Below are 24,909 nucleotides of genomic sequence, written 5' to 3' on the forward strand. Positions count from 1 at the left end.
AAGTGATTTTGTCAGAGTGAAAAACCCAGCCATCCTGCCGCTGCCCGGCTTCTCGGTTCCCAGACCTTCCCTCAGCCTGAGCCATTCCTGTGCTTTACCCGGTCCCTGTCACTGCGGGTAAAGGCGTCCCCCCCCCGCTGGGCCAGTAAGGACAGACCACCTCCATGCCCCCACTGCTGGCTGTCCAGCTTGTCCCTGCACCCCCATCACTCTGACTCTGACCCCAGTGCATTGTCCAGCAGCCCTGCCGCCTGCTGGCCCCTCCCTCCACTGACCTCAGGGCTCCTGCGTACATCGCAACTCTGGGTGACTCGGTGCCCGTTCCCTCCGCCTGTGCCCACATACAGGCAGGACTCAGAACCCCTGTGTCCCCACTGAGGTCACCACACACAGTTCCTTCCCATGCCACTCTGCTCGACCGTGTCCTCCCCTCCTGACTCACTGAGAAATAGAAGTGATGGAGAGACCCCTGCGAGCCCTGCCATGTGTGCCCACGTCCCTGCATCCAGGCCCGTCTGCCTCCCCGTCTCCCGCCCGCAGAGAGCCCTCCCCAGCTCGTGGTGGAGCAGCCGCCCTGCCCGCCCCCACTGCTTCACCCACGTACAGACGCGCCTCACCCTCCCACCGTTAAACCGGAGTTCCTGACCAGGTGGCCCCTGTCCCCTCCAGCCCACTCCATTTCTGTCCTTCCCCCTCACAGAACCGTCTACACTGGACTCTCCAGATTATCTTCCCTTCCCAGTGCACTCCACTGTGCCCGAGGCTGCACCTCCACACTGCTCAGCCAGTCACCGCAGAACCAGGCAGAACCAGGCTCTGTCCGCCTGCCCGCCACCCCATGTTCCTTCCGCACTTAACCGCCCTTGGCATCTGGGCTCAGCCTGGGCCCCCTGCTTCTCCTCGCTTCTCTCAGAATTTGCGCCTCCCGTGCAGACCTCTCTCCTGCCCTGTGAGCTCAGCCCCGTGCCCACAGGGTGTCCAGTAGGCATCTTGAACTCAACATGCCCAGGGCAGAATTCCCCACATTCTCCCCCAAACACTCTTCTCTCAGCTCCTTTCGCACCTCAGCCCAGGGACCCCCTTCCTGGGGCTCTGGCCAAGAGTTATCTGGGATCTCAACAGTGTCGTCCTGCCCCTGTGTGGTCTGCTCACACACGCCCCCTGCTCTGCCCTTGTCACCCTCGCCAGCTCCCCTGCTGCGGTCCTGCCCTGACCTCCCTCGCCTGGACCGTTGCGGACTTGGGCAGGCGCAGGGGCTGCGTTGATGGGGCGGGTGGGTGCGTCAGGACAGAGCTGATAAGGAACGGGGGTCCCTAACTAATGCTCCCCGCCTGTCCCACAGCACAGCCCCTTCTTTGCTGAGCAGCTGACTGCATTCCAGGTGTGGCTCACAATGGGCGTGGAGAACAGGAACCCACCCGAGCAACTTCCCATTGTTCTGCAGGTGAGTTTCTTCAGATCCGCCGATTGGCTGAGCGCGTTGCAGGGAAGGAACCAGAGCCAGGGATGTGTGTGCGGGTGTGCGGATATGTGTGCGTGGCTGTGTTCTCAGCCAGGTGGCTCTCGGGGACATCAGTCAGATCCCTCAGAGGTCACTGAGTCCCACCGCAGACTTATTCTGGGGAGGGCTTTCCTGGGGATGTCAGAGTTCCCGTCCCCATTCTCATTTAAATACTAATTTGGGTTGTAGTCAGCAGCCCTTTCCGGGGGATCCACAGAAGTCTGCAGCGAATGTGCTCAGTGGCATCAGGCCCTTCTGTTTGGAAGAACATGAGCTGCCAGTCCGCCCAGGAGGAAAGGGCAGGAGCTGTGAGCACGTCACAGACGGCCCTCGTGCCTCCTCGCCAGGTGCCCGTGGACTGCGGGTCATTGACTGGGTGGCGGGCAGCCTGGACCCAAAGCCCTGCCCTCCCTTCCATGGAGGGCGTGTGCCAGACCCTCCGGTGGCCTGTGTCAATGCTCACACAAAGACTGTGCCCCCCTAGTGGTTGGAAGCTCAATGTTGTGGGTCTCGTTCTGCTAATTTATTTGGCTAGCGGTTCAGATGGGGGAGAATGGCAGAATACCAGAGTGCCTCACAGGTGGGAAGATGAGGAAGTTTTCACAGAACTTTTGTGTCGGTGAAGGTGTATTTGTGGAAAAGGCGTGGTCGACTGCCTCGGAGTCTGCTGCTCAGCAGGCCCTGAAGACCATTTGCAGGCCCCAGAACCAGAGGTTTCACCTGGTTCAGGCCTGTGTGCCGGGACCCTCAGACGGCAGAGGGGGCCGGGGAGGACGGGTGCTGGAAATGTGGTCGACGTGCTGCAGAGACAATTGGGGGCCCGGAGTAGCCACAGGCTGCAGCATTGTGTACAATGATTGAGGTTACGAATAGAGCATAGAGATTGTTAGCTTCCAGATTAGGACGATCCCGAGTTCGCAGGGTGAGCTGTAAACAAGCACATTTTTGAAGCCAAAACAAATAAAAAGAGAGTCAGTAATAAGGATAAAACACAGCTGACCGTGTGGCAGAGCCACCAGCGCTCCCTCCCTCAGCGCGTACTCGCGGTGCTGGGGGTGAACGGGCACATTTCCAGGGACGACTGGGGCACAGGTGGGACGTGCTGGGCTCCAGCGCCTTCTGGGTCACCAGCATGTTCACCTGTGAGGGTACCACTGACCTTCCGTGATTTCGACAGCATGACCGAGTGACATCCGTCCTTTCCAAAGCGGGGGCCAGAGGCCAAGCACATGGAATCAGGTCTTCTGGGTTGGGCAGAGAGGCCTGCTGTACATGGCCTGCTATCCACGTTTCTTTTTAACGTTCCATTTACAATCCACACTCCCTCAGGGAAGGAGAGGCCCTAATAGAGCCAACTTTCTGGTGCCGAAGTGAGGGGCAGCGCTCTGAGAGGACAGAGGGGAGACATTGTGTGTGTGCTCTCTCAGCCGTAAGCAGCAGGCTCTTCATCATCCTGGCAGGCAGTCTCCTGGGCTATGCCCAACCTGGATCAATGCGGGAACCTTTACTTAACAAGAAGGGAAGGACGGAGTGCAGACGAGCACCAGGCCCACAGGGTCGGCCTCTTTCTCATTAGTTCAGTTAACTTCATCCTGCTTTCTCTTAAGGAAGTTTATTTTTGCCAAAGCCTGGACCCCGTTACCCATAAATTATTCTCCAGGGCCTTAGCAAGTCAGAAAGAATTGCTTAAGGAAAGAAGATTTTTAATGCAGACTTTGTGGCTTTTCCAATCCCTGCTGCTTTTCCCACAAGCCAGGGAGAATTTTCTGTGCCTGAAGACTCAGAGGCTTTAGCTGATAACCTTCAGGGTCAAACGAAATGTCTTCTCAGGCCAGCTGATTTGCAGTCCCTCCTGTGAATGTAAGCTTGGAAATAACTTTCCCTGACCAGCCCCGGGGTCTTTTCTTGCCTCTAGAAGAAGGGATAGGAAGGAAGTCTCTCGATCCCCGCAGCACCGCAAGGGCAGGTGCTCACGGTCTCTCAGTGGACATGACATCACTGTCTGCGCCCCCTCGGTTGGCCAGGGCACAAAGAAGCCCCAGACCGGGAGGGAAGGACCGGCATGTTGTAGGAGGGAGAGAAGGGGTTTCGCAGGACAGCATTAGTACCTCCAGACCTCGAGAGTCCATCCGGGCACTTCATCAGGAAGCCTGTTTGCTTTCACTGCCTCCTTTTATTTACAAATAGGATTTTTGGTCTGAAAGCGCAGGGTCATTCTCAGGCGACAGCAGGAAAGCAACTGGGGTGTCATTGTTACACGTATTACAGACATGGGTAGCTCTGGAAGCTAGTCGGCAGGTTCCCGGGCGCCTGGCCCGCAGGGTCCCCCACGGTCCGCCAGGGTTGGAGCTTCAGAGTCTTGTTTTTGTAAGAATTGGCCCCACCAAGAAGCCTCAGCCCGGTGCCCGAGCGCCGTCTGTGCTCGAGGCGCACAAAGTGTAGCGTGGGCGTTCACATGTTACGTGGGTGTTCACGCCGCCACAGACGGGAACATTCCGTTCACCACTTGCCTCTCGTGTCCCCAGATCCCGGCCCATCTCAAACAGGAATAATGGTCATAAAAAGTACAAACAAAAGCCAGTCCTTATTTTAACATAAATCTTAGTTTATGGTAGCCTTCAATTATTTTTAATATAAATGAACAGAAGGAATCAGAAAGACGATGTAACACATGACATTTTCCCCAGGAGTCTTTATTGACCATGTTTTTTTTGTTTTTTAAGATTTTATTTATTTATTTGACAGAGAGAGACACAGGGAGAGAGGGAACACAAGCAGGGGGAGTGGGAGAGGGAGAAGCAGGCTTCCCGCGGAGCAGGGAGCCCGATGCGGGGCTCGATCCCAGGACCCTGGGACCATGACCTGGGCCGAAGGCAGACGCTTAACAACTGAGCCACCCAGGCACCCCTGACCATGTTTATTTTTCCATGAAACATGAATCGCCACGACGCAAAGTCCCACCTTGCTGAAGGCCGTCTGGTGCGTGTCAGCAGGTCGCGTCGCCGCCGGCCTTGTGAACGGGGCTCCTGGCTCGCTGGTGGGTTTGCCAGGAAGACGCCGCCGTGGGGCCTCGCCCCCCCAGCGGCCAGCGCACACACGAGACGGACCATCCCTGTGCACGGCCAGGGTTCTGGGCCTGGGCTGCCCGTCCTTCCACCGCACATCGCTCTAGCGTTTGCCCTAGAAAACAGCCGTATCCGTGCTTAGCAGTTTAAATGACAAAGGGAATCATCTCCTGGGCTCTACCAGCGTTAGCGGCTGCCGCCTTTGATTTCTGACAGACTGCAGCTGCGCTCACAAACCTGGTGCCAGGCCCGGCTCTGCCTGGGTCACCCGGAAACTAGCACCTCGGGCAGCTTTGTTTCCTTTAGAACAAAGACAGTCAGTGAGTGGTTTGCGAAAGGGGAGGCATCCTGAGCTGCATGCCCACGCCGGGAGGTCAGTGTCCAGGGCGCGCCCTCGCAGTGGACAGCATGCGCCAGGTGCTTCCACGGACCTCGTCTCATTCAGCTTTGAAAATGAGCCCAAGTCATAGGTCATCGCCTGCACCTCTCTGGCTGAGGACACAGAAGTCTCCAGAGGTTACGAGCTCTAAGCTGCACCGTCAGGAAATGACAGGACGAAAACCAGGCCTGCGCGGCCCCAATGCCCGCACCTTCCCGCCGACTGCCCTCCTGACCTCCTGACCTCAGGCAGCAGTGGGGCATGCTAGCCACGAGTCCAGTGGGAGAGGGATCGGGCCCCCCATGACCTCCCTGTTCCTAATCAGAAACTCAGCACCCCCAAACACCTGCGCCCGTCTGGAGGCAGAGGTGTGGACGTGGGTCTGGAGCAGGTACTGGCTGAGGGAAGATGGTATTCCAGGGGCCACGGCCAGCAGCCACTTCTCCTCCTGCACTTCCCGGCCCCTGGGCTGCCTGTCCTCTGGACCTGGTGCTGTCAAGACCCCTCCCCGCCTGTCCCTCCGGTTCGTGTTTGCCCCTCATGGGAGCCCTGGCTGCCCCATTTCCTCACCCCCATTCCATTCCACTCAGCTCCGCTCAGCGTCCTCCCCCTGACACCAACATGATCCACACCTGTACCCACAGGTTGTCTTCCCGGGTCCTGCTACCGACCTGCAGGAGCAGGTGACACCACCGGAGCCTTCCCTCCCTCACCGATCCCGCTACCCAGCTTCTCCTCCGCCAGGAGCACTGCCCTGTGATGCCTGGCCTGGCCTCACTGGCCTATCTGCCCATCCCTTCTCTGACCTCACTCCAAACCTTCTCTTCTGGAGTCTCCCTCCCCGACTCACCTTCTCTGTCGGCCATCAGGTTCCATGGGCACGTCCCCGGCCCTCTTGGGTCTCTTCCTCCCCATCGGTCAGGGTCATATCCACCCCGTTCTGCCCCCCATCCAGCCTCCGGCCAGTCCATCCCCCCAGCAACCACATTGGACAGCTCACTGCTGCTCCTCTCAGGAAACCCCCAGCCTAGGACCCATCTTCAGACACCCCAAGCTTTCCCCTCCCCTCTGCCTGCTGCCCAGGAACCCCACACACCGCCTCCCCGCTGGGATCTGGCTGCACCCCAGGTAGAGTGGGGGCTCACATGATTCACAGCCCTGCCCACCGTCACAGAGGATTGTTGCAGTGTGGCTGTCTGTCTGTCTCTGCAGCTGATTAATGGTGGGAGGGGTCTCCCCGCCGTCCCGTCGTGCCCCACAAACACACACTGGGTGGCTGGGGCAGCAGCAGACAGAAGAATCCCTTCAGGGGTCTCCGTGGTCTTGAGTGTAAAGACCATGAGGGAGAAGTCAATATAAGTGACCCCATCAGGAATTTTAGACTCTGACATAACAAAGAAAACAAGAGAAAAAGATGTGGCAAAGGTTGCTCTTTATAAAGAACTCTTTCATATCATTAAGGAAAGGCCAAAAATTTAAGCAGGAAAGTCAAGGCACGTGTGGCCAGTCTACTGGAGAAATAGCCACTTAACCCGTGACAGAAGATAATCAACCTCACTTGTAGTCAAGGAAATTCAGATCCAAAGGCTATTTTTACCCATCGTATTGGCGTGGGCTTCTGGTGCCCAGGAGCTCTTAATCTGATATCTAATAAAACCTCCGGGGTTCTGTTCTGTGTTGTCCTTTCTTACAAATTAAGAAATTAAGGTTCAGAGAAGTCAAGTAATTTGCCCAAGGTCACATAACCAGAGCATACACAGCAAGCCCTCGTCCTGTGCCCTGTGGTCAGCAAAGGCCTGGGGAGAGAGCGCCCACCCGCGTCGTTGGAAGTGCAAGCTAGTTCAACTAGGGGATAATTTGGTAATAAAAGTATATAGCTCTGACCCTTGGGTTTGTCCTAGGGAAAAACCATGTAAATGTGCAGAAATATGCCTGTTAGGACATTTATCACAGCACTATTTATAATAGCAAAAACTGGATAAGAATTGAAAAAGCGAGCCGTGGGGAGGTGTGCATTGGGGGGTGATGCAGAATCAAAGCCACGGTGTTTTATTTAGTTTTAAAAAGAGATGAGAAATGCAATGATAGATAACAATAATATAGTTTAAATGCAGTTAAAAAGTATTTGTTCTAATACTTTCAGCAGGGCACGTATTTTAGCTGTTAATGAAAAATTGGAACTGCACAGGAAGGAGCACCTGCCGCAGGTGAATGAAGGCGCGAAGCCAGGGGCAGGTGTGAGCTTGCCCGGCCAGCCCCATGGCATGATGCGTGGCCCTGCAGTGACACCGTCCTGTTCTTCTTCCTCAGGTGCTGCTGAGCCAGGTGCACCGGCTGAGAGCCCTGGACTTGCTCGGACGATTCCTGGACCTGGGCCCCTGGGCGGTGAGCCTGGTACGTGCGTCCTGCACAGAAGTGGGGTGGGGCACGTGGCAAGACTCCCAGATGTAGGCTGAGGACGTGCCTCACAACCCGGAAGGGACCGTCACCGGCCATCGAGGGGGACTGTGTGTGGGGCGGGCCGGGCAGCCCCCGGGGTCCTCAAGAAACACATGCCATGTGGCCTCCGTCCCTGCAGCGTTCCGGGGTTTGCTCTTACTCTACCCTCTTTTCCCATCCGCCATGAGGCTTCACCTCTGCAGGCAGAAAGTGTTGCCCCTGCCTGAGCCAAGAAGCAGGGTCCCCCTGAGCTGGCCGAATGCCAGGCACACACCCATGCACCGACTTTACACTCTGGTGCTCAGCACAGGCTGGAAACTTCTCTGCTGACTCATTCTGCAAAAGAGTGGAAACGGCCGTTTAAAACGGAAAACACTGACAGAAATAAGATCAAACAGTGACCTATTTCCAACAACATCATCACAAGAAAAGAGGTATCGATAGGGAACCGACAGATGACAGGAGGTTCGAGAGACTTGCCATCAGCTGCAATATATGGATCTTTTTGGTCATATGTGCAAATAAACATTTGAAAGTTAAAGTTTGAAAAATTAACATTCACGAAACAATTAGAAATTTTACATGAACTGAATACTTTGTTATTAAAAGGTAACTGTTCATTTTTTTAGGTGTAATGGCATGAGGTGGTTCTTTTATAAAAGACCTTATTTTTTAGAGGTAAAGACTGTATTTACACATGAAACGTGTGTGACATGCAGATAGTCCAGGAGGACACATGGGCGGGCACGCCAGCACCCTGCCGTCGGGTTCATGTCACTGAAGCTGAGTGACGAGCATGTGGGAGGGCAGCGTATTATTATAGCTCCATTTGTGTATATTTAAGTTTTTTCATTGTATAATGTCAACTAGAGAGTGAGAATCGATAGTCCACGGTTGAAGGAGAAAAGGAAAAGTCAAAGAATTAGGAAGAATAGTTCACCCACCATTGGACGGTTCACACTCAGGGCACCTGGGCCGCAAATTACTTAGAGTGTCTCGATCACCGGGGAGGGTCTCGTGTGACTCTCGAGCTGCGTGGCCTGCTCATCTGCTTGTGCGAATCAATGTTGCTCAGTCACCGGGGAAGAACTCGCAGTGTATCCTTTATGCTCGAGAAACACGCGCCGTGCAGCCTCCGTCCCTGCAGCGTTCCGGGGTTTGCTCTCTACCCCCTTTTCCCATCCGCCATGGGAAACTTGAAGACAGGGAAACTTATATTAATAACACTTACGGGAGATTTTTATTATGTGGTACATTTTTTAAAAATGGATATTGGCCCTTTAAAGAGTTAAGCTGATGCTAATTGGAAATTTTGACAGTGTAACAGGTACTTGACAGATGAGGTGTTGCAACAGGTATGGGTTGGGCCTTCCAGGAGGACTCATCTGCCCAAACCAGAGACAGGATGCTTGTCCCTCATTAAACATGGCCTTTAACAAGAAAAGGACACAGGCCCCGCCAGTGGCCTCTGGCCTGGGTCACACCGCTCCACCCGTCTGGGAGGGGGACACCTTTGCCATATCTCTGAAATGCCAGCAAATCGGAGATAAGGGCAGAGCATCTGTGCTGAGATGACCGACATAACGGGGCTCTGCCCGGTTGTCCTTGTGAGATGGCCACTTTCTCTCTGACTGCCCTGCCTGAGAGCAGAGAGCCCCCCCAGGATGGTGCACCACCAAAATCTGGGCAGCAGGGACACCCACGGCTGCTCCCCGTCTTAACCAGCAAACTGGCCCATCCCAAGGCTCAAGTTCTTCTCTGAAGGTCGATCTCAGGGGCAGATGTGAAGGTTGGAGCCAAGAGGGCAGGAGGGTTGTGGTTTGAAATGTGAGACTCACAGTTAAGGGGCCCTCTGCTTTGCTGCTCAGAGCAAACAAGGCCGTGCGAGGGTGAGGCCACAGGGGGCGGGGTCCCCAGACGGGAAGCCACGGGTTCTTCACGAGATGAACTGTGGCCTCTAGACCAGGCAGGGCTGGAAAAATACTGCAGTGTCTCGGAGAACAGAGATGAGGAGATCCAGAAGAGCCCCCTTTGCTCACATTCCCACACGCGCTGAAGGTAGCGCCACACTGTGTCCCGAGCCTGTGCCCCTCGCCCCCGGAAGCTGGCGCGCTCACACTCTTTTCTCTCCCCCAGGCCTTGTCTGTGGGCATCTTCCCCTACGTGCTGAAACTGCTCCAGAGCTCCGCCAGAGAGCTGCGGCCCCTTCTGGTGTTCATCTGGGCCAAGATCCTTGCCGTGGACAGCGTGAGTAGTCCGCGTCCTCCCCACTGGTGCCCGGTGGTCTCTGCGTGTTAGCCGGCCTGGCCCGGGCAGCGGGTGCAGAGAGCGGGGGCTCGCGGAGGTGCCGAGCACGGCTGTGTCCTCTCTCTGCCCGCGAAGACCCCACATTTCTTGTCCTACCTTCACCCAAGCCTCTGCCTTCGGTGCCCTTGCCTTCCCCCACCCCTTCTCCAGGCACTGCTGATCCCCCCCTCCTTCCAGAACACGGGAGGTGCATCCCTCTGGGGCCCAGTCCTGGTCACCTGAGCTGCACGCTGCCTCCCACCCCACCCCACCCATGTCCCCTCCAGTCCTCCAGCAGGAAATGACCCCGGCCACTTCCTTCTTGAAACTCGGCCCTGCCTCGCCTGGACACCCACCGGGCCCTCTGTCTCCAGCCTGTGTTTTTCCCTCCCCTGCCCTGAGCTCGGGGACAGTCTCCTGCAGCTCTGCTGTCAGTAGCCACCCCCTCCCCGTCCTCATGCCTGCGGGGCGGCAGTCACGCCTCTACTCCATCAGGGGCTGGACAGGACCATGCTGAAGGCTGTAGGGGATGCAGAAGGCAGTGGTCTCTGCCCTGGACAGGTCACTTCCAGTGGGGCAAAGCCCCTGCTGTAAGCGGAAAGTCGCCACGCCGCGGGGGGCTGTGCCGTGAGTGTGGGGGACCCGAGCATTCTTAGCACGGGGGGCATTGATGGGTGTAGACGTGGGAGGGGACAGCTTTTGAGAGGGATAGAGGGACAGGGAGGGCAGATGGCCCCACTGGGCTGAGGTGCTGGAGGCACATGCAAGGAGCCCTCAAAGTGGAGGGCGTCCCACTTCCTTTAGCCCACCGAGAGGAGCCATTAAAGATTTGGGAACAGAGACACAGCAAGATCCAAGCTGTGGTTTTTAAGTGTCTGGCCTCAGTCTAGAGGAGATTGTAGGTCAGCTGAGGAGGGGCCCGCTGGGCAGGAGGGGTGGATGTGATGGGGTGACTGTTCGGGACGTCCCAGGTGAGGAGGACCCGTGCCTTAGGCCTGGAGGCGGGGAACTCTGGTGCCCAGTGACCTTGCCGGTGAGCCCCCTGGGGGGAATGGAGAACAAAGAGCCACAAAAGGAGAGTGAAGGAGGGTTCCCAACGCTGGAGGTCTGACTCAGAACACAAAGGGGGTTCTAGAGTGAGGGTGTGTGCTGGGTGGGAAACAGAGACCCCAGAAGAGGCCATCACACAGGGCAGTCAGCTTCAGAAAAACCGTGGATGCGGAGATGGGGAGGAAGTGCCAATGGCCAGATGGTCGCTTGCTTAAGGGGTTAAGGAGGTGGGGGGGAGTGGGCGCCTACCCTGTCACCCCTCCTGCCGGTCACCACAGCCTCACCTGGCCGGCCCCCTCCCCAGCCACACCCCATTGGGTGACTGGGTCTGGGCGCGGCCAGGCTGGCCTTCTTGAGCGCTCACCCTCGGTCCTGCATGCTGCTCTCTGCTCACTACACCCTCTGCTGTCCCGCGAATGAGCCCCTGCAGCTCCAGGCTGCCGCGGGACCGGGTCCTCCCTCGCCTGGGTGCTGCAGCCACCCACACAGCCTCCAGGCAGCCAAGCTTTGCCATGAGGCCCAAACCTGGGGTGATGGCTGCACGAGGATGCGAGGGTTGCAGGTGTTCCCAGTGCACGTCTCACAGCACAGGAGCTTCCAGGTGGCCGCGGACCCCAGTCACACTGAACTCAGTTATTACTGTTCTTACGTATTGATCTCGAGCGGCAGCCTTGTTGAATCTTGTAGTTCTGGCCGTGGACGGTAGGTTCTCTTGGCCTTTCTGCACAGGCAGTCACGCAAACCAGGCCAGTGAGGTGGCTCTGTCCCCATGTGTCGGGGACATTTCCTGGTCTAGTGGTACCGACCAGAACTCACGCACGCTGTTGATCAGACGCGGTGATCCGCTCATCTTGGATGTGCTTGGTCTCCGTGGTCTTCTCGGTGCTGTGAACGCTCTCCCTCCCTGTCAGTGCCTCCCAGGCTAACCTTGACCTCCATTCAGCCCTGACCCTTCTTGGGCCCAGCGCCCCGCACACGGCTGTGTCCACAGAATGTTCTGTTGCTTGTCAGCTTCACAGTGATGTTCAGAACATTGTATGTTCTGACAAAATGTTTACCTTTCCGTGCATTGAACTAACTTCAGATAAATGACCTCTCTGAAAGATTGACCAAAACCCTAGATTTCAGACTTAAGAACTTGAGTCTGAGCCCCGCTGCCCTTGTTTACTTGGGCGAACTTTCACTTCCCGACACCAGCCCTCTGTAAATCATTGCCGTCATGTTTCCAGCAGCCGGGATGGAGATGAGAGCCGTGACCTGGAAAGCTGTCCTGGAAATCTTAGAATAAAAGTAATAAAAGCATAAGTCTCACATCTGCCCGGCTGGTGTCAGACACGGAAACCTTTTCTTGCTGATCCGAAAGCTTGTTGTTGTGGGTGAGGAGGCTGTGCCTTTTGGTCATTTCTGTTTTGCCCGTCACGTTTCGCTGAAGAGCCAAGCGATGTGAACAGAAGGGCTCTCCCGGGGGGTTACTCGGAAACTTTCTCTCCTTCAATGCTGTGTCTTCTGTACGGAACGCTTGGAAATGGATCAATGCCATTACTTGGTTCCTGGGTGCACGGAGGGCCCAGCTCAGACCAAAGCCCATCGAAGGGAATGCCCCCCCCCCGAGCCCGCCTCCCCGCCCGTGGGCCACCAGCGCTGCCGGAGCGTGGGTAAGCCACCACGTTCTTGTCCGTACAGGATCTTTAGGACCTGTCAGTTCCCGGAACCAGACTATGTTTAGTTCTAGTCTTAGGAGTATCTGATCCTGCTTCAGTGTTCTGTACGTGAAAAGCCCTTCTGAGCTGCACCTCGCTGCCGTGTTCTCGTGGGACCTACAGCGGTCATCGTACTTGGGTATGAGGAATCCGCTAGGAACCGCCTCCCGGGCCCATCTGCCTCCAGGGGCCTGCTTGTCTCCAGTGCCCGGATGCCAGCAAACCTGCTGCTGCTCCCTCGTTACCTGACTGAACGAACCTCTCAGGGCCACGCGCTTCCTGTTTGCACAGCGCTGAAGGAATTACACGTTTGAGAATGCTTGAGGAGCTGTTCCTGCAGCCAGCTGGAAATGCCCTCGCCTGCAATGTTCTTTTCCATGCCTGCAGGCGCCAGGGACCTTCCAGTGAACTCATTTCATAGCCAGTTTGTTGCACCTATTTATTTAAAGGCAATCATCCCACGGAGAGACGTTTTGACATATTTCCTATTGAGACTGAGGGCCATTTACCTCCTCCTTCCTTTTCATGATCACTCAGGTAGTTTTCCAGAGACTAAAGTCCCGTATGCTTTTGGGGAGCTGTTCCCCTCCCTCCTTCACATCCGGTCGGAAGTCCTGCTTGGTCACTGCCAGGCTCCGTGGGCTCTCGTGCTGTGTGCAGAGCCCCCTGAGTCGCTGGTGCCACCCTCACGGGGGTCAGAGCACATGGTGTTTGCGCACAGGGAGCCCATGCTTAGGATCAAAGCCTGCATGGAGCAGACTGAGGTCTGCAGTGCCCCATGTCCTGTGCCCACGCTGGGCCCCACCTCGCCGTCAGGGCACTTCCCCAGGGGTTGAGCATGGGGTGGCCCTCTCAGGTTGGACCCCAGCTGGGGGCGAGTCTGGGGCCCCCTCTTGAGCCACAGGCATGTGTTGAGTACACACTATGTGCCATCCTGAGAGGGGCCCCTGAAGGACTCGGGGAGAGGCAAGACTCACTCTGGCCTTAAAGAAGGCAGGCTGTGTCTGGGAAGAAGGAAGAAGGGTGATTTCAGGAAGGGGAACAGGGTCAGATGGGTCTATTCCATTTGACCGAGGGTGGCGCACATTGTGGGGACAGTGGTGGGACAGAAGGCACGAATTGGGACAAGGAGGGCCCTTCCTGTTGTTCCCCAAGGAATCTGGTCCCAGAAGGGTCTCTTCCCAGATCACGCATGCGCCATGTTACCCTTCACCCGCCGCTACCAACCAGGCGTGTGAAGGAGCAGGAAGACGTGACCCACAACAACGAGAAAAAACCCACCAGAACCCACTCTGAGCCCTCACGGATATTAGAATTAGCCGACAGGGACATGGAAATGGTTGCTGGAAGTCTGCTCCACATAAAATTTCCACTGAGACATGGAAGGCAACAAGGAGCCCGCTGAACCTTCTGCAGAGGGAAGCCACAGCGTAACCTGGAAAACATGCTGGACGGGATCGACGACCCACTAAACATCGCAGAAGAAAGCAATCACAGCTGCCCAAACGCAGCATAGCGAGGACAGAGGATTCTTACCAGACTAAGGGGCATCATTGAGTCGTGGAACCACTGCAAGTGACGTGACCGAAGTGCGTTCACAGCCCCTCCAGGGGCCAGCGGGAAAAAATACTTGAAGAAATGGTGGCTAAGAAATGTCCAAATTTTCCAGTTTGATGAAAACAATATACCCACAGACCCAGGAAGCTCCGTGAACCCCACGCACGAGGAACATGAAGAAAACCACCCCAAGTCATATTCTAATTGCTTAAAAGCAGGATAAATTTATGAACTCAGAAGCAGCTGATAAAGGAGAACAGAGGAGTGAGGAGAAGGAAGACAGCAGGTTACTGGTCGGGAACGACACCAGGAGGGGATGGCGGCTGGCGCCCTAACGTCCCTGAAGAGAAGCCGCCGGCCTGGCCTGCTGTGCCCGGTGAGAGCATCTCTAAGTGGAGGCAGAGTAAGGACGTTAAGGCACGCGACACCGAAGGGACGCACCAGCGGTAATCGCTGGTGGGGTCAGCAACGTGTGGGGTGTCGGCTCCTGAGACTTCATGTGAAGGGGAGGGCGTGAGGAGGAGGGGGTCTGCGCACCACCCGGAGTTAGAGGAGTTGGAATTGTACGGCGTGTTCTGCAGCCACAGTGGAGTGAAACAATCAGATGGGTAACAGGAAAACCTCCAAACACTTGGAGACTAAGCAGCACACTTCTAAATAAGTCATTTAATGATTACATTGTAAAATAAAATTTTAATAAGTAATGTAAGTATAAAATATATAGAACATTTAATATTGAAATATGAGTGTTCTATAAATAAAGTATAGAAGTAGCATAAATATTTATGTAAGATAACATGCATAGTTGTAAATATTTATAAAATACACAAATGGGACTACATCAAGCTAAAAAGCTTCTTCACAGCACAAGAAACAATTCCCTAAAAAGGCAACCTGTGAAATGGAAAAAAATATTTTCAAACCATCTATTTGACAGGGGTTAATATCCAAAATATATAAGGAACTCATACAACTTAATTGCAAAAACCCAAACTATCCAGTTAAAAAATGGGCAGAAGACCTGAATAGACATTTTTCCAAAGAAGAATCCAGACGGCCAACAGGCACATGAAAGATACCCAACGTCACTCATCACCAGGGACATGCAAATCAAAACCACAGTGAGATACCACCTCACACTGACAAGAGTTAGCGAGTTGGCGAGAACGTGGAGAAAAGGGAACAAGACAAGTACTGTTGGTGAGAGCGTGAACTGGTGCAGCCACCGTGGAAAAGTGTGGAGGTTCCTCAGAAAACTAAGAATGGAACCGCTGATCGGTCCGGCATTCCCGCTGCTGGGCGTTGAACCAGAGGCAATGCAATCCTACCTCGAAGAGAGACCTGCTCCCATGTTCACGGCAGCATCATTCACGGTTGCCAAGCATGGAAACAACCCGAGTGTCCGTCAACAGGTGATGGATAAAGAAAATACATGCACTGGAATATTGCTCAGCCCTAAAGATGAAGAAAATCTTGCCATTTGTTGAACCTGGAGGGCACCGTGCCAAGTGACATAAGCCAGACAGAGGAAGACAAATACCGTCTGACCTTATTCATTTGTGGAATCTAAAACAGTCGAACTGACAGACCAGAGAGCAAGACAGTGGTTTCCAGGGCTGCAAGTGATGGAGACGGGGAGACGCAGGCCGAGGAGTACAGACTTGCAGGTCTCTGTCAGTCTGGGGAGTACTGTAGTAACAGTGCTGTGTTGTGCACTTGAGAGATACTGAGAGTAGACCTTTAGTGTTCTTACCACACCAAAAAACAAAACCAATAGTAACTATCTGAGTTAATGGATGTGTTAATGAACTTGATTGTGGTGATCATTTCACAGCATGTGTGTATATCACACTAGTACATTGAATATACAAAAATTGTACATATTTTTGCTTGTCAATTATAAGTCAAAGCTGGAAAAAATATGCGCTTATAATACAAAATGTAATTTTACTGATATACTTTATTACAATTTATTATGTAAACAATTATATGAAAAAATCAGTGAAATAAAATTCGTTTAATAAATATTTTTCAGAAGGGTCTGAAGGTAAGTAAAAAATACCTTGAACTGAGGGGAACTGAAAACACAGTATATCAGGATTTGTGGGGACAGCTAAGCAGCGTGAGAGGGAAACTTTTATAGTTCTACGTGCATCCATTAGCAAAGAGGGAAGATTTTAAATCATTGGCCTCAGCTTCAACCTTGAGCTGTTAGTAAAAGAAAAGCAGATTAAACCCGAAGGAAGTAGGAGAAAAGAAATAAAAATCACAGTGGAGATCAATGCAAAAGAAAACAGAAAAACAGTAGAGAAAATCTGTTCCACGAAAAGTTGGTTCTTAGAGCAGATCAATAAAATGAACAAACCACCACCCAGATACAGACTTCATTTCCTCTGGTTATACACCCATTCGTGCAATTGCTGGATCAGAGGCCATTCTGCTTCTAACTTTTTGAGGTACCTCCATCCTGTTCCCCAAGTGGCTGCACAGAAAGAGAAACAAACGCCACTTCCCAAATCAGGAATGAGAGATGGCATCCCGGAAGGTTCTAGAGGCATTAAGGGAACAGTAAGCGAATATTATGAATGACTCGATGCCAGGACATTCAAGAACTCTGAGGAAATAGACATTCCTTGAATGACAAGAGCTTCTCACTTAGGAACTGAGTCTGAATAGCACTATATCTGTTGAAGAAATTGGATCTGTAGTTTAAAATTTTCCTACAGAGAAGCTCCAGGTACAGGTGGCTCCACTGGTGGGTTCTAGCACGTCACTGAGGAAATGGCTGGCAGAGAAGCACCGTCCCATGTCGTTGTGTAAGACCAGCAGTGAGCACACTGCCGCCACATCCAGACAGCGTCCCTCCTGAGGACCGACGCAGACATTCCAAACAAAACTTCAGTAAATCAAATTCAGCCACATCTAGAAAGGCTGATAACTCATGACCTAGCGGGATTTATTTCAGGAATGTAAGGCAGTTGAACGACTGGAAAAATCACTGTAATTTACTACATTAACAACAGTAACAACAAAAGCCATATTCTCATTCTCAAAGATGCCACAAAGAAAGCATTTGACAAAACCTAAAATCTGTTTCAGACTTTTTAAGAACACTCTCAGCAAACCAGTCACAGAGGGAACTTCCTCAGCATGACGAGCAGCATCTACCGAAACTGCTGGGCCAAAATCACATGTCATGGTACGAGTCTGAACACCATGGTCAGGAGCAGGACTAGGTGCCACCCTCGTCACCTCTCTCTGGCACACATGGAAGCTGCACACAGTACAAGAGAAATAAAGGAAAGAGCATAACTGCCTTTCTTTTCAATCAACACGATTCTCTCTGTAGAAAATCTGATTGATCTATTTAAAAAAAAAAAAAACAGTACCACTAGTGAGTGAGCTTAGTAAGGTTGCAGGTTACAAGGTCAACACACAAAACTATTTTATTTATATTTAATATTAACCATGAAAAGTTGAGATTAAAGTAAAAAACATTTACAACAGTATCGAAAATATGAAATACTTAGGGATGAATCCCCTCAAAAGAGACGCAAGACTTGTGTACTTAATGCCATGAACCACTGGCAAGAGAAATTACAGGAAATCTGGATCTACGGAGAGATCCCATCATCCTGGGTCCTGACTCTAAAATCCATGAGGAAATGCAAAGGACCTAGAATAGCCAAAACACCTTTCTTTAAAAAGAAAAAAGAACAACAACAAAGTTCAAAGGACCAGTACCACCTGATTTCAAGACTTATCTACGTCTGGGGCGCCTGGGTGGCTCAGTTGGTTAAGCGACTGCCTTCGGCTCAGGTCATGATACCAGGGTTCTGGGATCGAGTCCCGCATCGGGCTCCCTGCTCAGCGGGGAGTCTGCTTCTCCCTCTGACCCTCTCCTCTCTCGTGCTGTTTCTCGCTCGCTCGCTCTCCAATAAATAAATAAATAAAATCTTTAAAAAAAAAAAAAAAGACTTATCTACGTCTATAGTAGTCAGGACTGAAAGCGGCATCAAACCCGTGGAACCCAATGAGAAGTCAGGAGGTAGACCCACACATGGTCAACTGATTTTCAACAAAGATGCAGACAGCTCAGCTCGATGGAGAACGGAGTGTCTTTTCACCCCACGGTGCTGGGACATTTGGACATCCACATGCAAAAAAGTGAACTGCAGTCTACACCTGGCACCACATTAAAAAGTTAAAACGGGAAAATATTTGCAAATCATCTATCTGATAAAAACTCATAGTGAGATCGTATAGAGAACTCTCAAAACTCAATATGAAAACAAACACACAGACCAAAAAATGGGCAACGGGTTTGAACAGACACTTCGCTAAGGAAGTAGTTTGCTGGCGAAGAAGCACCTGAAAAGATGCCGCACATCGTCCTGCAGCAGCACATGGCCGTTAGAATGTCCAAAATGAGAAGACTGTGTCCCGTGTGGGCGCAGATGCAGAGGAACGCAGGTGTCACGCCCGGCCTGGGAAGCGGTTCTGGTCTCTTGAAAGCATGTGTCTGCTAAAAATTGTACACAGTGTTTACAGCGGCTTTATCTGTAATAGCCAAACGCTGGAAACAGCCCAAGTGACCATCAGCGCGTGAGTAAGCCAACAGTGATCTATGCCCACTGCAAGGAGAAAGAATACACCAGCCCAAGATGGTTATGCTGAATGAAAGAAGCCAGGAAAAGAAGGGTATTATACCATACGACTCCATTTACATAAAATTCTAGGAAGTGCAAACTATGGTCACAGAAAGCAGGTTAGTTGCTGCCTGGGGAGGGGGATTCCCAAGGGGCACAGGAAACTTTTGAGCACAGAGATCCCTTAGTTGATTGTAGGCATGGCTTCACGGGTGTGTATGTATGTCCACAGTTATCAAGATCTGTGCTTGTAAATGTGCAGAGTTGTCGTATATCACTTTTTTTTTTTTTTTGAGACAGAGAGAATGAGAGAGAGAGAGAGAGCACATGAGAGGGGGGAGGGTCAGAGGGAGAAGCAGACTCCCCGCCGAGCAGGGAGCCCGATGCGGGACTCGATCCAGGGACTCCAGGATCATGACCTGAGCCGAAGGCAGTCGCCCAACCAACTGAGCCACCCAGGCGCCCTGTCGTATATCACTTTGACCTCAGTAGAACTGTTAAAAATTTCAAGTTGTGGAACAGTCTTTGGGCAACTGTACTGTCCCTTCTAGATCTTCAACCCAAGAAAGACAACAAAATGTGGGAAGATTGTTCTAGATGAGACTCAAGATGCATGACCAGTAAGTGCAGGTCTGGATCCCAGACCCCAAACCAAAAGCTGTAAAGGACCTTGTTGGGACAATTGGGAGAAATTTGAATATGGACTGAGTATCAGATAATAGCATGGTATCGAAGCTCAATTTCTTGAGAGCGATCATGGTTTTGTAGTTAATATAAGAGAATGTCCTTTTTCTTAGGAAAGTTTCCAGGCAAAGCATCATGCCATCTGCAGCTTTCAGAAAGTGCAGACAAGCACAGGGGAAGGGAGAGGGAGAAAGCAAACGTTGCAGAATATTCATTTAAATTTTCCTTCAGGTCGTGGGGTGGGGGTCACACATCAAGAGAGGATGAGAAAGCATATAGAATGGCCAAACCTGTGATCTCTGCGGGAGGGTGCTGGTGGCTTTAGTCAGTCCCTCAGACCCCTCCTTATGCTTTGTCTTTCTGCTAATTAACCAGATGTGGAGGGGGGTGCGGCAGAGACGGTCACTGAAAGATTCCTGTAAGCTGTAAGCTAGGTTGCCGCTAATTGGGGTTTCTTCACAGACACTGTCAGTTGCAGTTCAAGTTACAGTTAATACAGTTTGATTTACACGGCCGCCAGGGGGCCGAGGACACAAGGTCTGCGAATTTGGAACAACGATCTGTGCCATGTATTCATGAAGTCAGTCCCCATCTGGGGGTACGAGGGCTTCAGCATGTGTGCAGCTGTTCTGGGGCCAAGAGAGAGCACACTCTGAGTGAAGGCGGATTAGAGAGGAGCCCCGTCCCTGTGGTAGTCCCCTCCCGGTCCAGAGCGCATGCGCACTTCTCCTCGGCTCTGACGCCACCAGCCTCCCTTCCTGCACCTGCACCCCCCTTTCCCACTGCCCCCTCTAGGCTCACACAGAAAACTCAGTTGACAAAATGAGCGGGTTTGGCTTTCTCTTCCATCCTGTGATGACTCGTGTCACTGGGATCTGAGTGTGACCAGGACGGCCAGAGAGTTTGCAGTTCCAAGCCTGCTGTCTTGACGGCCCAGTGCCTGCAAGGGGCTGGCACGCTCAGGCCCGGGGCAGACATCAGTCCTGTACCGGCAGCTTGTCTGTCTGTCTCCCTGATGCCTTGTTCCTACAGATTTTGTCTTAAGAAACTGCTTTTCGAACAGGTTATATTTACAGGAAACCTAAGACAGTAAGTAAAGTTCCCATACAGCCTACACCCACTTTCCCCTGTTGCTAGTATCATAAGGAGTCCGTGTTGACACACTGTCATTACTGGCCAAAGTCCACACTCTGTTCAACTTTCCTTGGTTCTCCTCTCTGTCAGGTCCTCGTGTCTCCTCAGGCGCCTCTGGGCTGAGCTGTCTCTGACGTCCCGGTTTCGGGGGGCCTGGCAGTTCGGGGGGATTCTGGGGCGGTCCCTCCGTCGGGATGTGTCTAATGTTGGGTGATGGGTTCGGGGAGGAAGACCACAGAGCTGAAGGGCCTCCACATCACCTCACGGCAGGGGTCCCCACACTCAACGTTGACGGGTCACCGAGGACGGGACCCCGACCCCCTGACTGGGGTGTGTTTGCTGGTGTGTCCACGTTACCCCGCTTCCATCCTGTTCCCCCCACATGGAGCTCACTGTGCTTCACTGGGATTTGTGTTACATGACCTGCTTTGTGTCCCAGGTCAACCATGATTCCTTTACTCACTTTCATTAATTTCTCTCCCTCATTACTGGTTTAAGTTATTTGATAAGGTTTGGTGTTGGAGTGGTTTTGTTTTTGCATTCCCGGGAACCTGTGTCCTCTGTCTCTCTGTTTCCCTATGGGCCCCACACCTGCCCTGCGGCCCGGCCCCTGCAGGCAGATAGAGCAGGTGGCTTTGCCATGCAGCAGGTGCTCGGGCAGCGAAGGCCTGGGTCCACGGGAAAGCCCAGCCCCACATCTGAGCTTGCTGTAGGTGCTTGATGATGTCACTTATCCTTCCTGCCTGTTCATTTTGATATCAATAATTGAATTGCGTCGATGGTCCATTTAATTTCCAAACTATATGTTATAAAGTGCAGAAACTAAATCTCGGCATCGGGGAGCACAAGTTTGCACGTCTCACGGGGAAGCTGTAGTCAGCAAGGAGGTGCTGTCTGAGTGGATTCGAGGTGCTGTTTTTATTGTCCTGCAGAATGGCCTCTTCCTTGCCGCCATCCTCGTTAATGAGGCTGTTTCAGAGGCCCTCAGAGTGAGCTTTACTCTGGGAGATTCAGATCCACCCTCAAGGGGCCTTTGGAGAACTGTGGACCCAAACAGCAGAGCCCCCACCCCTCACGTCACCAGAGCTGGGGTCTGCCCCTTCCACCACTGGTTCAGGCCCTGGAGGCCGCCTGCCTGGGACGAGGCCACTGAGTGTGCCTGTCTGTTTGTCTCTGGCAGGAGGGAGACAGTTGTTGTCAGATGGCTCTGGATTTCCAGGAGCGAAATGAACAGCAGAAGGAGGAGGCAGGAGGCTGTCACTGCTGCTCACCATCGGGCCGTGAGGCCCCTCTGTGGGCGGACAGCACTGGGTGCAGACGGGGAGGTGACAGATCACCCTTTTGCAGCATGAATGGGCTCGGTGACTCAGGCTGCAGGGCACTTCCTGGTGAGAGGAGGTGAAGCACCAGCCCGACACCCGCCGCCAGGGGCAATTAAGAGAGGCCGTTTTCCTGGGTGATGACTCAGGGGCTCGTGACTCATTGTCAGGGTGGGCTGACTCGCTGGCTCTGCAGAGCTGATCAGAGCGAGGATGAGGATGGGGATACTGGTCAGCCCAAGAGCACAGCCCACAGGACTCCAGTCTTGCGTGTTTTAGGAGAAGGGCAACCACAGTTGTGATGTGTGGAGCCTGAAGTCAAGGCTGGGTTGCTGCACGGTCCCAGAAGCGCCAGCTTAGACACCTTTGCCACCCAGGACCGCGAGGCCGCACCTGGCAGTGACATGGGCTCCAGGGTCTGGGTAGAAGCCCACAGGGCACAGCGGGGAGAGGCTGGGCCTCTGCATCCTGGCTCTGCTACTCATTCCCTCCTCCTTTCACAGGTAGCTGGACAGAATTGTCCACACTGGAAGCAGTTACTGGGTGTGATTATCACCCATGGTTAGGAATCATAATGCTTCTCTGTGCACACATCGGCTTTTTTATTTGATCAGCAAATGCTTAGTGGGCCTCCGATAGGAACCAGGCTGTGCTCCATTCGGGGACCGTAAAGAGTAATAATATAGGGTTCTTGGCCTCAAAGAGCTGAGAGTGTAGCAAAGCCGGGGCGAGTGGAAAGAGCTAACCCAAAGGCTGTGATTCGGGAAGTTCATTCAAAGTGGAAGCTAAAAGGAGATCCCGAGGGTGGCTGGGCCAGCTTGAGAGGCCATGCCTGGAAGGTGCTCTGATGCCTTTGATGGGGACGACAGGGCCAGGAGCCAAGACGCAGACGCACGGAGGTGAGTGGTGGTGAAAACAAAGTCTGCATGCGAGCGCCCCACGTGAGAGGGGGAGGAGGCTAAGAGGCTGGGTTTCTTCGTCCAGAAGCATTTCTCCGGGCTGCTGCCTGTCCTGCAGCTGGGTCATTGGCCCCACATGGTGGAGGACCCCCTGTGGCATGGCTGAGCGTGACCCTCAGGGACAGTTTTAGGGCCTGGCTGGGACACTAGCAGAGCTGTGCAACAGAAACAAATCAGACAGTTCAGACGAATCCAGGAATCTCAGGTGAGCTCCAGAAACACGGGGGCCAGTCCAGCAGAAGGGCTGGCTCCAGGGTGAAGGCCGTTCTCGGGCCGAGACCAGAATCCACCCAGAGCAGAGCAGAGTTCCCCTGGGCCAGGTGGACAGAGACACAGGAGCTGATGGTTATCTGATAGGCTGAGCAGGTGCAAAATTGAGGGGCCTTGTCCAATGGCTGGAGAAGCATTAGAAAAATAAGCAAGTGAAACAAAAGGTTTACGGTGAGAAAATGTCACCAAAGAAGGCAGCTGGAGTCACTAGTGAGACAGATTTGCCTGTGTGTGATGTTAATGGGTATTAATGAGTGTTGAGTTCACCAGAGGCTCTGATGAGGCCACACAAAGTCGCAAGTGGAAAAGAGCAAAACCCTCACCTTCTATGATGGAGTAGTAGATGTCTGAGATTGCTAAATAAAGACATAGCTATTATTTCAAAATGGGAGCTGGACTCGGGGTGGGAGGAATAGGCCATCTAGTGCTGTTCCGCTGCTCTTCCTCCCTCCCTGTATTCATCTGATAAAAATGGAAGCTAATCTGTGTATAAAAGAACCTCTGCCAGTAGAGAAACCACAAGACACATGGTGGGAAGAAGTTGCCAGCCTTTCACACAAAGCAAGACGAGCCGAACCTCTGCCTCCTGGTAAGAGCGTCCGAGCCACGTAGCTGTGCCGGGGTGGGTCTTTCCACAGCTGTCGTGGTGCCCGTGGTTTGGACCAGCCTTGGTTTGGGGCTCCAGCCCCGCCACCAGCAGACCTCGGGACCTTTGCCTCCTCGCATAAAAGTGGGAGTTCCAACAACTTCCTCGAGGTGGTGATGAAGAGCCAGTGGTGGGCTCCGTCTCCATGGCCGCAGAGCACGTCCTACAGCCCGGGCACTTAAAAACTCTTGTTGCTGCTTTTGTTAAGAATAACATAGGCTTACAAGTAAGGCAGGCCACGTGCATGGAACGCCGTGTGCTGAGTATAAACACGGTTTCTGTGTACAAGATCTGACCATATATTAGGCCACAGAAGAAACCTTAAGAATTTCCAAAAAGTAGAACTAGCATAGACAATGTGCATAGTAGGACCAGAGATGAATAACAGTATCAGAAAACAAAATGGGCCTTCCGACTAGAAATTTTTTTTTTAAGCAATTGCCTTCAATCTTCGGTCAAAGGAAGAATACAAGACACGTTTATAGTTTCCAAAAGACAATAAAAATAATGCACATCAAACCCATGGAATATAGCTAAAGTCACATTCAGAGGAAACTTGGCAACCTTCAGTCCCCGTGTAACCCTGACAGAGAAGCAGAGTAGAGTAAGCCATCAACCAGGACGACAACCAAAGGAGCCATAGGTATGCAGAGAAGAGCTGTTCAGTGAAGATCCAAGGAGGACTTTCTCTGAGTTCGCAAACAAAAACACAAAAACTCAACAGTAAATAAAAAGCTGTTTCTTTGCGGGGGGCGGGGGGAATCAGCTCACCTGATGAAGGAGGCAAAGCACAACCAAGAACGGACAAGGTGGGAAGAACTATGGGAAGGAGAACGTGTTGACTCGCACATCTCTGAAAATGCAGTAATAACTTGAATATAGCAAACTTGTATTTCCAGGAAAATACAACTTACCAAATGGACTCCAGAAGAAGTAGAAGGCTCAAACACACCAGTTTCCCTAGAAGGAACAGGGAAAGGCGTTGGGAAGAACCCGCCATGTCCGGTGGCCCCCTGGAGCGGAGAGCCCCAGCAGCATCTCACCCCTCTGGAGCTGCGAACTGAAGGCAAACATCACTGTTCTGTGTATGGAACTATTGTAACAATGTGAGAACCTAAAATGCACAACTGCATGAACGTACTTAATGCCACCAAGCCATATGCTTTACATATCAATAAAATGGTAAATTTTATGTTGTATATATGTCACCACACACAAAGAAAATGGAAAAAGATCACACACAAAAAGGAAACCACATTACATCCATACTT

At 52.6% G+C, this 24,909-nt stretch overlaps 1 protein-coding gene across 6 annotated transcripts in view; it reads left to right on the forward strand.

Moving 5' to 3' along the window:
• The window catches only part of RPTOR (regulatory associated protein of MTOR complex 1), a 319,684-nt gene that overhangs the window by 226,373 nt on the left and 68,402 nt on the right, over window positions 1–24,909 (forward strand). For all 6 annotated transcript variants that reach the window (XM_064582472.1, XM_064582474.1, XM_064582473.1 and 3 more), the window contains 3 exons: window positions 1,343–1,444; window positions 7,256–7,339; window positions 9,521–9,631. In XM_064582472.1, the coding sequence (XP_064438542.1) occupies window positions 1,343–1,444; window positions 7,256–7,339; window positions 9,521–9,631 (297 nt within the window). The remainder of the gene's footprint in view (window positions 1–1,342; window positions 1,445–7,255; window positions 7,340–9,520; window positions 9,632–24,909) is intronic.

This window comes from Mirounga angustirostris, unplaced genomic scaffold (assembly GCF_029215605.1).
Source record: "Mirounga angustirostris isolate CCGP_5_RB_7025 unplaced genomic scaffold, mMirAng1.0.hap1 SCAF_17, whole genome shotgun sequence".
In the NCBI taxonomy this organism is placed as follows: Eukaryota; Metazoa; Chordata; class Mammalia; order Carnivora; family Phocidae; genus Mirounga; species Mirounga angustirostris.